Source organism: Geotrypetes seraphini, chromosome 2, assembly GCF_902459505.1.
Source record: "Geotrypetes seraphini chromosome 2, aGeoSer1.1, whole genome shotgun sequence".
NCBI classification, from domain to species: domain Eukaryota; kingdom Metazoa; phylum Chordata; class Amphibia; order Gymnophiona; family Dermophiidae; genus Geotrypetes; species Geotrypetes seraphini.
Genome location: NC_047085.1, coordinates 425,800,844 through 425,814,309, shown reverse-complemented (window position 1 = coordinate 425,814,309; position 13,466 = coordinate 425,800,844). Strand labels below are relative to the sequence as shown.

General features: G+C 45.5%; 1 protein-coding gene across 2 annotated transcripts in view; it reads right to left on the bottom strand.

Moving 5' to 3' along the window:
- MINDY3 (MINDY lysine 48 deubiquitinase 3) overlaps positions 1 to 10,033 on the bottom strand; it is a 394,770-nt gene extending 384,737 nt beyond the window's left edge. The window contains exon 1 of one of the 2 annotated variants that reach the window (XM_033931199.1): positions 9,559 to 10,033. In XM_033931199.1, the coding sequence (XP_033787090.1) occupies positions 9,559 to 9,652 (94 nt within the window). In that variant the 5' untranslated portion in view covers positions 9,653 to 10,033. The remainder of the gene's footprint in view (positions 1 to 9,558) is intronic. The other variant, XM_033931200.1, reaches the window with a different exon arrangement.
- Between the last annotated feature and the right edge of the window lie 3,433 nt (positions 10,034 to 13,466).

Here is a 13,466-nt window from a genome sequence, read left to right as displayed (position 1 = left end):
TTTCAGATGAGCCGTAGATATTGGTTCAAACGGAGGTTTCATCGGTTTGGCAAGAACCACGTTGAGGTCTCAGACCACTGGAGGCGGTTTAAGAGGTGGAATGACATTGAAAGGTCCTTTCATAAATCTGGAAACCACAGGATGAGCAGAGAGGGGTTCCCCCTCTAATGGCTGATGGAAAGCAGCAATTGCACTGAGATGGACTCGAATGGATGTTGATTTGAGACCTGATTGAGATAAGTGAAACAGGTAATCCAGAACTAAAGACAAGGAGGAAGACTGAGGCTCTTGTAATGAAGAGTGCACCAAGCAGAAAACCAAGTCCACTTATGAGTATAACATTGTCTAGTGCAGTGATTCCCAATCCTGTCCTGGAGGAACACCAGGCCAATCGGGTTTTCAGGCTAGCCCTAATGAATATGCATGAGAGAGATTTGCATATGATGGAAGTGATAGGCATGCAAATTTGCTTCATGCATATTCATTAGGGCTAGCCTGAAAACCCAATTGGCCTGGTGTTCCTCCAGGACAGAGTTGGGAACCACTGGTCTAGTGGTAGGTTTTCTGGAAGCTTCTACAATGTCTGCTACAGATTGAGAGAACTGTAGGTTGGCAGTTACATTGAAAGGTACCAAGTTGTCAGGTGTAGAGACTGCAGGTTGGGATGAAGCAGAGAACCCTGACTCTGTGTAAGCAGAGACAGAAAAACTGGTAGAAGTAGAGGCTCCCTGCTGCTGAGTTGAAGTAGAAGGGAGAACCAAGATTGTCTGGGCCACCAAGGAGATATCAGAATCATAGTGGCAAGTTCGTATTTGAGTTTGACGAGTGTCTTGGGAATGAGAGGGAATGGAGGAAATGCATACAGAAATTGGTTTGTCCATTCCAAGGTGGTGAGGAGAGTATATCCTGGAGCAAAACTGAGGCAGCTTGTTGTTGTGGGTAGACACAAATAGATCTATTTGAGGAGTTCCCCCACTGAAAAAAATGTGATAGAGAGGTGATGAATTGAGTGTCCATTCGTGAGGCTGTAGATGATGACTCAATTTGTCTGCCAGACAGTTTTTCTCTCCTTGAATGTAGACAGCTTTCCGAAAGATGTTGTGAAAAATCACCCAATTCCAAACCTTCTGAGCTTCTTCACACAGGGGAAGGGATCCTGTTCCTCCCTGCTTGTTGACATAGTACATGGCTACTTGATTGTCTGTGCAAATGAAGACTACTTGATCGTGAAGAAGATGCTGAAAAGCTTTGAGACCATTGAAAATCGCTCTGAGTTCAAATAGATTTATGTGACACCGACGATCTGTGCTGGACCAATGCCCTTGAGTGCAGAGACCATCGAGATGAACCCCCCAAGCGTAGGTTGAGGAATCTGTCGTGAGACCCTTATGATGAGGGGGGCATTTGAAACATTAAACCTCTGGAGAGATTGGAAGAAAGCACCCACCAGTGGAGAGACTGTTTGAACGAAGGAGTCAGTGTAATAATAATAATAACTTTATTCTTGTATACCGTATTACCATGGAAGTTCTATGCGGTTAACAGATGAAGAGACTATACATTTACAGCGAAGTTACATTTTCAGCGATGCTACATTTACAGTAAAGTTATTATTACAGCAAAGTTACATTTGAGATGAAGATACATTTGCTGTGAGTTACATACAGCGGTGATACATAAGGCAGTGTTACATATGGCGGTGTTACATACAGCGATGTTCAATAAGGTAGAGCAGAGGTATTTAGAATGAGGGGCAATGAAGAGGGGATGGTTAGCTGGATTGAGTGGTCCGTATTGCTAGGCCATTTAGTGGCTAAAAAGATAGGGGGAGTCGGAGAGACTGGGGTAAGATGGGGTTAGAGGAGGTGGTAGGGAGGAGGGGGGAGAAGTTAGAGGAATTTGTCAAAAAGGTAAGTTTTGATTGACTTCCTGAACATTAGATAGGTGGGGGAATTGGAGATGAGGGTTGTAAGGCATTTGTTCCATTTGCCCGCTTGGAATGCTAGGGATCTATCAAGGAATTTCTTGTAGAGGCAGCCCTTCAGGGAAGGAAGGAAAACAGGTAAGTGTTTCGTGTGCGAGAGGGGCCTGCAATTTTGAGATGCTCAGATAGGTAGATTGGTGAAGAGCCTGCTAGGGTTTTGAAGCAGAGGCAGGCAAATTTAAAGATGATCCTTGCCTCTACCGGCAGCCAGTGGAGTTTAATGTAGTAGGGGCTGACATGGTCATATTTTTTGAGGTCAAAGATGAGGCGGACGGAAGCGTTTTGGACTATTCTTAGATGTTTGATGGTGTTTTTATAGGATCCCAGGTATATGATGTTACAATAGTCCAGTATGCTTAAGATTAGTGATTGGACCAGAAGACGGAAGGAAAGGTGGTCGAAGTGGCATTTAATGGTGCGCAATTTCCAGAGGGAGCAGAAACATTTTTTGACCTAGGCACTGGTATGGTCTTCGAAGGTCAAGCTTCTGTCTAGGAGGACTCCAAGGATTTTAATGGTGGGGTTGATTGGGTAGTCTAGGCCGTTCAATTTCAGGGAAGTGTTTGTTAGTTTGTGGGTAGGACTTGTCAGAAAAATTTTGTTTTTTTCGGTGTTCAATTTTAATTTGAATTGTGAGGTCCATAGTTCTAGCTTGGTGAGGATAGAAGAGGTGAGTTATTCCGTCTGTTGTGTGAATGAAGTTAGGGAAATGATAATGGTGATGTCGTCTGCGTATATGAATGGTTTTAATGTGCAGAGAGAGAGAGGATTGGAAGCTTGCGCCCATTGAGAAGCCAGGGTCCACTGAGGAATTCTGAGGTAAAGTCTGGCAAAAGGAGTCACGTGAACTGTAGAGGCCATGTGACCTAGCAGAACCATCATGTGCCTCACTGAGAGTGAAGTGAGGAGCAACACTTTGTGACAAAGTTGAATGAGAGTATCCTGACATTGTTGAGGAGTTGCACAGTGTCCAGTACCGCTCCAATGAACTGTAGAGTTTGAGAGGGTTGTAGCTAGGATTTTGGAAAGTTTACTTCGAACCCCAAATTTTGGAGGAACCAAATAGTCCGTTGGGTCACTACAATAATCCCCTGAGATGTTGAATCTTTGATGAGCCAGTCATCCAAGTATGGGAAAACCTGAAGACCAAGGCTGTGCAGAGCTGCTGCTGCTACCACAAGGCACTTGGTGAAAACTCTGGGAGATGATGCCAGGACGAAAGGTAGCACTCTGTATTGAAAATGATGATTTCCCACCCGAAATCTGAGAAACTTGCGAAAGGCTGGAGATCCAGAGAGCATAACCAATCGTTGTGATCCAGAAAGGGATATAAGGTTGCTAGAGACAGCATCCAAAATTTTCCTTTGACAAGAAATTTGTTGAGAGCTCTGAGGTCTAAAATAGGTCATAGATCTCCTGTCTTCTTCGGGACAAGGAAGTGATGGGAGTAAAACCCTGTACTCTGCCCGGAGCTAAAGCAGAGCTTGAGCTTCCTGAAGAAGAAAGGTGAGCTGCAATGAATTGGAAGGACACTCTTTTGGAGGGAGATCTGGTGGAATCTGAAGGAATTGAAGAGAGTAACCCTCCCTGATTATGGTGAGAACCCAGAGGTCAGATGTAATCAGTTCCCTTCGTTGATAAAAATGATGGAGACGACCTCCGATGGGAAGAGGGGAAGACAGAGGCAAAAAGATTGATGTTATGCTCTGTGTTAGATGGTCAAAAAGGCTGAGTGTACTTGAGCACAGCAGGAACCTGAGGTTTATGCTGCCGCTGTTGTTTCTTAGGAGGCGGCCTTGAATAAGGCGTTGACTTCTGAGGATAGCGCCTCTGATAAAATGGAGGAAGCCTATAACTCTTAGCAGTGGAAGGCTTCGGCTTAACTATAGAGGCAAACGATTTCTCATGCTCAGACAAGGGCTTTGTAGCTGCCTCAATAGAGTCATCAAACAACTCATTCCCCTGACATGGGATATTGGACAGACAGTCTTGCAGATTCGGATCCATATCTACGGTGTGAAGCCAAGCTGGAGGGCACATCACCACCGACAACAGAGTGATTCTAGAGAATATTTCAAACGCATCATATGCAGCCTGAATCATATGCATTCGAAGTTGAGCCAGAGTGTGATGCATGTGTTGAAACTCTGGAAGTCGATGTTGAGGAAGATACTTGAAGAAAGTAGGCATGGCGTTGATCCAATGCTTCAGATAAGATGTGAAGACAAAGTTATAGTTTAAATTCGATTTGTCATCATCGAATTTTGATACAGCGAAAGGCCAAACTTGTCCATGGTTCTTCCCTCTCGGCCAGGAGGGACTGTGGCATAAACTTTGGCAGGATTGGTTCTTTTTACAGAAGATTCCACGAGAAGAGACTGATGTGATAGTTGAGACTTCTCAAATCCCTTACAATGAACCATTTTATATCGAGATTCCAGCTTTGCTGGCACAGCAGGAATGGAGTATGGTGTATCACAATTCCTTTTGAAAGTTTGAGAAAGAATGCCATTCATGGGTAATTTTAAAGAATCCCTAGGAGGATTAGGCATACCCAGTTCTTCCAAATACTCCTTAGAGTATTTTGAATCAGACTCCAAAGTAATGTTTGGCATAGAAACTTCGTACAGGACACCAGATCTGAAGAGGGATGACATCGTTGAGGAGAAGGTGTACGAGAGCCCATCGAAGTTTCTTTTACAGCAGAGAAAGAAGGTGAAGCCTCTCTGGAGTATTGATACTGAAGATAACATAACATAACTTTATTCTTCTATACCGCCATAACCAAACGACTTCTAGGTGGTTTACACAGAAGGTTGGACAATCAGCGAAATATAAATAGTTGAAAATACTTTTTTAAATGTCCTGACTCCCCCGTCGTACCTTTTAAAATGCTCCTTATAACCTGGTGGTCTAGTGGTGTATCAGTCTGCAGGAGGCGGAGCAAGCTGTCCGCGCACCGCCTGGGCCCACACTACTTTCTGAATGGCTGCCATCAGTGCGGGTCCAGGCGGACAGAAAATGTTAATTATCATTTATATTCCGCGGGTTTTCAAAGAGGTCAAGGCAGATGACTTTATGCAATGTAACCTCAGGAACAACTATAAAAAAAATAGACAAATATACCCTCTCCCTTTTTACTAAACCATAATAGCAGTTTTTAGCGCAGGGAGATGCACTGAATGCCCTGAACTGCTCTCGATGCTCATAGGCTCCCTGCGCTAAAAACCGCTATTGCGGTTTAGTAAAAGGGGGCCATAGTGCAAAATATAGACAGCAGATATAAATTCTCAAAACGGACACATTTTAATCACTAAATTGAAAATAAAATTATTTTTTCTTCTTCCGACTGTAATCCATTATTTCTTTCTTTCTGTCTCTCTTTCTTTCTCTCTCCCCCTGCCCCCTCTTTATTTCTGCATTTCTTTCTCTCTCTCTCCCCCTGCCTGTCTTTCTTTCTCTCTCCCCCTGCCCCCCCAAGCCATTGCGCCGATTTCTCCACTTCTCCGATTCTTTCCCTACCCCCTAAGCCACCATGCCAATTTCTTCCTGCTGCTTCCCTAAGCTAGGCCAGGCACATACAAGTGCCAGACTCACAAGACTTCACCTCTGACGTCGGAGAGGAAGTTCCAGGCCAGCCAGGCAGCGATTGGCTGGCCCAGAACTACCTCTCCGATGTCAAAATTGACGTCAGAGGTGAAGTCTTGTGAGTCTGGCACTTGTACGCGCCTGGCCTGACTTGGCTTGGGGAGGCAGGAAGAATAAGATTGCAAAGGCAACGCAATCGACTCACATTGCCTTTGCGATCTACTGGTCAATCGCGATCGACCATTTGGGCACCCCTGCTATTATGGTATCCTGTCCTGACCTGAGGAAAGGGGTTTAGTCCCAAAAAACCTGCCTTATTTCAATTTCCTATTTATAAACTTTAATTAATAGTTACAATACTACTTGATTCTACATAAAGCAACAAAAAAAATTTTTCTACCTTTTGTCGTTTCTGCTTTAATCATCTTCTCTTCACTCTCTTCTTTCTATTCAGCATTTGTCCTCGCTTCCTTCTATGCAACATTGGTCCTCTCTTTGTCCCTTCCACCCAGCCTCTGCCCTCTCTCTCTCTACCTCTTCCATCTACTGTCCACCCTCTCTCTGCCCCTTGCATCCACTGTCCACCCTCTCTGCCCTTTCTATCCAGTGTCTGCCCTTTCTCTGTTCCATATGGAATCTTACCTCTTTCTATGTCCCTTTAATAAACTGTATATCCTGTGCCCTTTCTCTCCTTTGTACATGATTCATTTCAGCTTCATTCCCTCCCCTATGCCCTGGCATCTCTCTCTTCTCCTTTCCTTCCTTCCTTCCCACTCCACCCCATGATCTGGCATCTCTATCTCCTTCCCATCTTTCCCCCCATGCCCTGGCATCTCCCTCCTCCCCTTCCCCCATATGCGCTGACATCTATCCCCCCTCCATGGTCTGGTAGCTCCTTTCCCTCCCTCCCATAGTCTTGGTGTCTCTTGCCTTTCCTCTCCCTTCCCTTGGTGTGTCTTGCCTCTTCTCCTCCCTTCTCCCCTCTCTCTCCCCAATTGGGTGCTGCTGCATCAGCACTTCTCATCTCCCTCCCCAACTGGGTGCTGCTACAGCACTTCTCTTCACCTTCCCCCTCCCCAATTGGGTGCTACTGCAGCACTTTTCTTCCCCTCCCCCCCAACTGGGTGCAGCAGCAGCAGCACTTCTCTTCCCCTCCCCAATTAGGTGTAGCAGCAGCTTTTCTCTTCTCCCCCATTGGGTGCAGCAGTAGCTTTTCTCTTCCCCCCATCATTGGGTGCGCCAGCTTTTCTCTTCCCCCTCCCCCCAAAAAATTGGGTGCAGCAGCAATATTTTTCTTCCCTCCAAAATGGGTGCAGCAGCAGAATATTTATCTTCCCCTCCCCTATTCGGTGCAGCAGCAACATTTCTCTTCCCATTTCTACCAGCTCACAAACCCTTCGGTAGAGTCGCTAGGGAAGTTGTAAGCTTCCCTCAATCGCTGACCTATCTTTCATAGATCAGCGACAGAGGGAAGCTTACAACTTGCTGCTTTTACTTGCTTTGGGCCTTCCTCGTTGCCGGGTCCTGCCTATTTTGTTTCCGCAAAGGCAGGACCCAGCAGCGAGGAAGGCCTGAAGCAAGTAATTAAACTTTAGTGCTGTTTTATACTTCCCAGGATGCATTGGGCAAGGGTAGAGCACTGCTATTTTGAAAAGGTGAGCCCTGAGGCAGGAGGGAGTAGGCTTTTGGGAGCATGCCTCAAGAAATTCAGACTCCTTTAGCGACCAGTGCTCAAAACCAACAGCATGCATACAATTTCCATGCTGTTAATGTTGACCATTGGTCGTTAAAATCAGATGTGTTTTTCCAGCACTGTAGCTCTACACCACCAGAGCTTTGTGCATCTGTGATAAATATTCAGCCCTTGAAGTATAGTTAGAAGCTGAAAGATTACATCAACAGAAAGTCAATGGGAAGTTAAATAAATAAAAACAGCCAGAGACCAAAAACAAGAAGTCAGACACTATTGAAGACAACTCTCCTAGCTCATACCTCATACTCAAATGGCTCAAGCCTTGAAAGGATAAGTGGGTGGAAAAGAGATGGAGCACCATACTATTCACCTCATATTCACCCTCTTTTTCCTTAGCTATCAAGCCGCCACTATTTCATCCATGAGTTTACTTACCCTAGCGGTTTGGTTTATGTAGGCGGGAAGCATTCATATGGCCAGAGCAGGCTAGTACTACTACTATTTATTATTTCTATAGCGCTACCAGATGCATACAACATTGTACATTAAATATGCAAGAGACAGTCCCTGCTCAAAAGAGCTTACAATCTTATTATGACAAACACACAGGCACAGGACAAAGGGTGAATTAACCTAAGGACTAGGTGAGGTCCTGGTCTAGGGTGCTGGTGATAAAAGGGCACCAAAATCCTAGTCCAGTCTACCTTCAATCTTCTAGAGCAGTGTCTCGCAATCTTTCTTGAGCTGAGGCACACTAAACCTAGTGTCCGCAGCTCAAGACACCCGGAATTGCGTGACGTTGCCATGATGATGTCGCACGCACATGACATCATCAAGTTGACATCAGCACATGCACAAAGGCCCTTCAAATGGGCCCAGTGCTGGCAGTGGGGGGTGCCTGCAAGGAAAAGGGCCGGAGAGAAGATGAGGCACTGGCACCAGCTGATTGCCTACAGGATGTGCCTCTCTTCCTCCCCAGTGTGCCGCAGCACACCTGAAATCTCAGGAGGCACACTGGTGTGCGATACACTGTTCTAGAGGAATAGATGCCAGACTGGGATTTTGGCAACCTTTATCATCTGTGCCCTGAGCCAGTGCCTTACCCGTCCAGCAGGAGGGGGAGACTTGAGAGACCAGATCTCAGGTTGTAGGGGGGGAGATATTCAAGAAACAGCGGTAGGGGCGCTAATGCAAAAGTTGGCTCAGGGCGTCACAGATCCTTGCGCCAACCCTGCATATGACAGTGTACAATAGTAGAGAATGACACAGGGACAAATTTGTCCCCATCCTCATGGGATCTCATTATCCTGTCCCATTCCTGTAAACTCTGCCTTAACCGCACAAGCCTCAAAACACTTATGATTATAAAGTGTTTGAAGCTTGTGCAAATGAGGACAGAGCTTGCAGGACAAGGAGTAGGGACAGAGCTCATAGGGATGGGAAGGGGATAAAGAGATCCTGTGGAAAAAGGGAAAATTTGTCCCCTTGTCATTCTCTTCTCAAGAGGCCTAAAGTCATTTGGGACAGATTAGATTGGAAATTAAACCCTCTAACTAAAATGGAAGTCAATAAGGGTCACACTTTTTTTTTTTACTTCACTTTTGGAAGCCAGCTTTGTTGGTGCTGTGCTCACCCAATATTTAGAAAGCACATTCATCTGTGCCCAGTTAGAGGTAATGTGTATTGTGGGCACTCCCAAATCATTTTTAAGTGTTGGCATCTATGAAATGTTGTGTAAGAGGTATTATAATTTTACTATACCCGCTGTCCAAAAAAAAAAAAAAAAAAAGGGCAACACAGAGGCAGTCAAAGGGGATTAAATACTAAGAAGGGAAATCAATAAAGGAAAAACTGAGCAGCCACTACTGTACTAGTGCAGGTTTAGTGGAATTCCTTGGGGATACAGTTACGGTCTAGACTCTAGATGAAGTACACAGAACATTGAAGTAAGCACTGCCGGTACCAACTACTGATAAGTATCTGGATAACAGCGCTTTTTAAACCTGTCAAGGCAGCGCTAATAACGAAATTATCTCTCTCCCAGGTCGCCACCCAGTATAGATAACTCCACTGTAGTATAACCGAAACTGCGGCAAAGCAGACAAGCCAAAAAGTGCCGCATCATTTACTCACAGGCCGAACTGATTAGCCAAAATCGAGGGGAAAGTTTAAGTGCAGCAGGCAAACTCCAGCCACCCTTCTCCCAGTGCAGAGGAGCAGGGCTAAAGGCCGACCGGACCCCTTTACAAAAGACACGCCAGTAGTTGTGGTGGTGGTGGCGGCAGCACCGTACCTTGGGTCCAGCGACTGAAGATGGCCTGACAGAGCCCTTTACCGGTTTTCCTCCCCCACACCAGTTCCACGAGCTCCTGGCTCGTGCTGGACATGACAACGCCCGAAAGCCACCTTGCAAGGAGCACAAACCGGGGCCCCGCGCACTCTTCACTGACAACCCAGCACAGTGCCACTGAGCGCGCGCGTGTGTGAGGGAAACCGCTCTTTCCGCCTTCGAGCGCTCTCTCCCCCAGGAGCACCGCTGGGCTCTCTGAAGGCAGGTACAGTACTGTATTACTAGAAGCGGAAGACTTTCCAGGTAAAAAAAAAAAAAAAAAAACAAAAGGAGGAGGCGAAAGTCAGCACACCAGCATTGGGCTGGGAATGACAGGAAAACACACGGCGCTTGCGCAGCCACAGCCTATCGGCCGGAGAAGATCCAGCGTTTGCGTGCACCTCTTAATTTTCCTGTTATCAGATGTGTCCCGGAGTGAGTCTAGAGGGGGCGTGGCAGGAGGGGGCGTGATGGGGCGCTTCAGGATGCAGATGACACCGGCGGCCACTAGTTACAGATGTGGACGGTTGCAGGTGGTTTAGAAAGACACCGAGTCTTCTTTTGCGGTATATCAAATAAACTTATTACTTGCTTACTTTTCTAGCTGTCCAGTTCTGATTATGTTGGGAGAGAGACAGTTTTAAGGTGAATTTGTGTGCAGAATGAGGCTACAAAACCTGAAATCAAGAATATTCACTAAAAAGCATAGTAACATAGGATTCCTTTTACTAAGGTGTGCTAGCCATTATAGTGTACGCTAAACATGAACGTGTACAAGACTATAATGGACACGTTAGCGTTTAGTGCATGTTAATATTTAGCACGTGCTAAAACGACTAGCGCGCCTTAGTAAAAGGACCCCATAGTAAATGATGGCAGATAAAGATCCAAATGATCCATCCAGTCTGCCCAACCATACAGGTTTCGGGTTTATTTAAAATTTGATAATATCGCTTATAATACTTCTAAACGATTGGTCATTTTAAAAACAGGGATACAATATTGAAAATTAAGAACATAGATAAGATCTACAATAATTATAGGAAAGAAACAGGTATTGGAAATACAAATTGGGTTAACAGGGGAAGTGTCTGGAGTCTCCTGTAATTTATATTTCTTTAGAAAAAGATATTATTCAATTGAAGATTTAGTTTTCAAAGGAGTCTTTATCTAGGAAGGACTTCAGGGAGCTCTTGAATCTATCAAGATTTTGTTTTCCTCTGAGAAAAGAAGGCAAAGTATTCCAAAACTGTGGAGCGTATATTGTAACTATTTCATTTTTTCTAGTATTAATTATTTTTAAAGAGGGGATTGTAAGCAAATTTTGGTCTATGGATCGTAAGGTCCTGGATGGTGTATATGGGATTAAGAGTTTGTCCAGGAATGCTGGTAGATTTGAATGTCGAGTTTTAAAAGAGGGCAGTATAATTTTTTATGTAATTCGATGGGAAATCGCCAATCAGTGTGCATTTTGTAGAAGAGGCATTACATGGTCAAATTTTTTGGAGTTTGGGATGAATTGTATAGATGCATTCTGGATTAATTGTAATCATCTTAGTTGAATCTGGGTGATGTTTTTATATAATGTGTTACAGGAATCCAGTCTAGAAATGATAAGAGTGAAGAAGAAATTAGGTTCTTACCTGCTAATTTTCTTTCTGTTAGCTTGTTGACGGTATAGTTCCTTATGGATGGGTATTATACCTCACTGCTACCAGCAGGTGGAGACTGAGATCAAACTTGTATATCAGTATAGCATCCTCTCTACTAATCCAGTCTGTCGAATAGCCAAGCAGAACCTAGGAAAATTCTTAACTGAAAACAGTACAACACACTCCGAATAGGAGTGAAGAAAAACAACAAATACTTATAAACCACTGTTGGTTTATACCTGGTTCTTCTGATACAGAAAACATCCCCACTGCTCACCAGCTAAGCTGGCTGAGCCATAGCTACTGTCCTTACTTCTCCCCGGCCCTAGAAAAATACTAGAACCCGCAGAAAATTCAAAATCTGCATGCGAGCAAAAAACCCGCAATCACCACACAAAGATAGAAAGGGTGGGGAACTATACTGGTCTACAAGCTAACAGAAAGAAAATTAACAGGTAAGAACCTAATTTCTCCTTCTGTATCGCTTGATAGACTGGTATAGTTCCTTACGGATGGGACGTACCAAAGCAGTACCCATCAAGGGTGGGACCCCCGAAGGGCCGACACCAGAACACATTCACTGAATACCACATCCCGACGCGCTTGAACATCCACATGGTAGTGTCTGACAAAGGAATGCAGAGAAGACCAAACTGCAGCCGTGAAAATATCCACTGGAGGCACTAGAGAAGATTCAGCCCAAGAAACTGCCTGACCCCTAGTGGAATGAGCCTTGAGAAATTCCGGAACAAGCTTCTTCTTCAGAAGATAAGCGGAAGCAATAGTCTCCTTGATCCAGCGCACAATAGTAGCCTTAGAAGTGCCATATCCCTTACGAGAACCCGCTAGAAGGACAAAGAGATGATCTGATTTCCTAATCTCCTGGGTCCTCTGCACATAAAAGCGAAGGACCCGATGGACATTCAACTTGCGCAGCTGACTTTGCTCAGAAGAGCCCTCCTGACTACGCAACACTGGGAGGACTACAGATTGATTGACATGAAAAGGAGAAACTACTTTTGGCAGAAAGGAAGGAACAGGCCTCAAGACAACCTGCTCCCTAGAAAACTTCAAGAATGGAGCCCTACAAGAGAAAGCCTGCAGCTCAGAAACATGTCTAGCTGAAGTAATGTCCACCAAGAAGACCACTTTAAGAGTAAGGTCCTTCAAAGAGCAGTCGCCCAATGGCTCAAAAGGAGAGTGCACTAGAACTGACAGAACCAGATTGAGATCCCAAGATGGAACAGAGGGCCGCACGGGAGACCTGAGCAACTTGGCCACTCGCAAGAAGCAAATCACATCAGGAATGGCAGTCAAACGCTGACATTTCACTAACCCCCAAAAGGCTGACAAGGCTGCAAGCTGAACCTGAAGAGAAAACCAAGTCAGTCCTCTATCCAGGCCATCCTGCAAAAACTCTAAAGTTGTTAGGCAGGGAAGTGCAAAATGAGACCACCCCACGCACCTCTCACCACTCCTCAAATAGACACCAAACCCACACATAGGCGCGAGGGGTGGAAAGCCTCCAGGACCCCAAGAGAGTTGAGATCTCTTTATCTAAATACTCCTTCTTAACTAGGCAACCCCTTTCAACAGCCAAGCTGTAAGACAAAAGGGACCCGGATTGAACATGGGAATGGGACCCTGAGTTAGAAGGTCATCCAAGAGAGGCAGAGGAAGAGGATCCACCACCAGATGCCCCACCAGATCCGCGTACCATGGTCATCAAGGCCAATCTAGAGCCACCAGAACCACGAGACCCGGATGGCGAATTATGCGGAGAAGAACTCTGCCTATTAATGGCCACGGAGGGAACACATACAACAGCCCCTCCATTGGCCATTGTTGAACCGGAGCATTCAGGCCCTTGGCCTGACTGTCTCTGCGACGACTGAAGAAGCAGGGTACTTTGGTGTTGACACTTGTGGCCATCAGGTCCATGAGGGGCTGACCCCAAGACTATCAACTGAAAAGCCACCTGGCTTAGACACCACTCTCCGGGATCTAGCACGTGACGACTTACGAAGTCCGCTTGAACATTCTCCACTCCGGCTATGTGAGATGCTGATATTTCTTGAAGATGTGACTCCGCCCAGACCATGAGCAGAGTCGCCTCCTGAGCTACCAAAGTGCTCCTGGTGCCTCCCTGATAATTGACATAAGCCACTGCTGTGGCATTGTCTGACAGAACCCTGACTGACTTGCCCATCAGAAAGGACT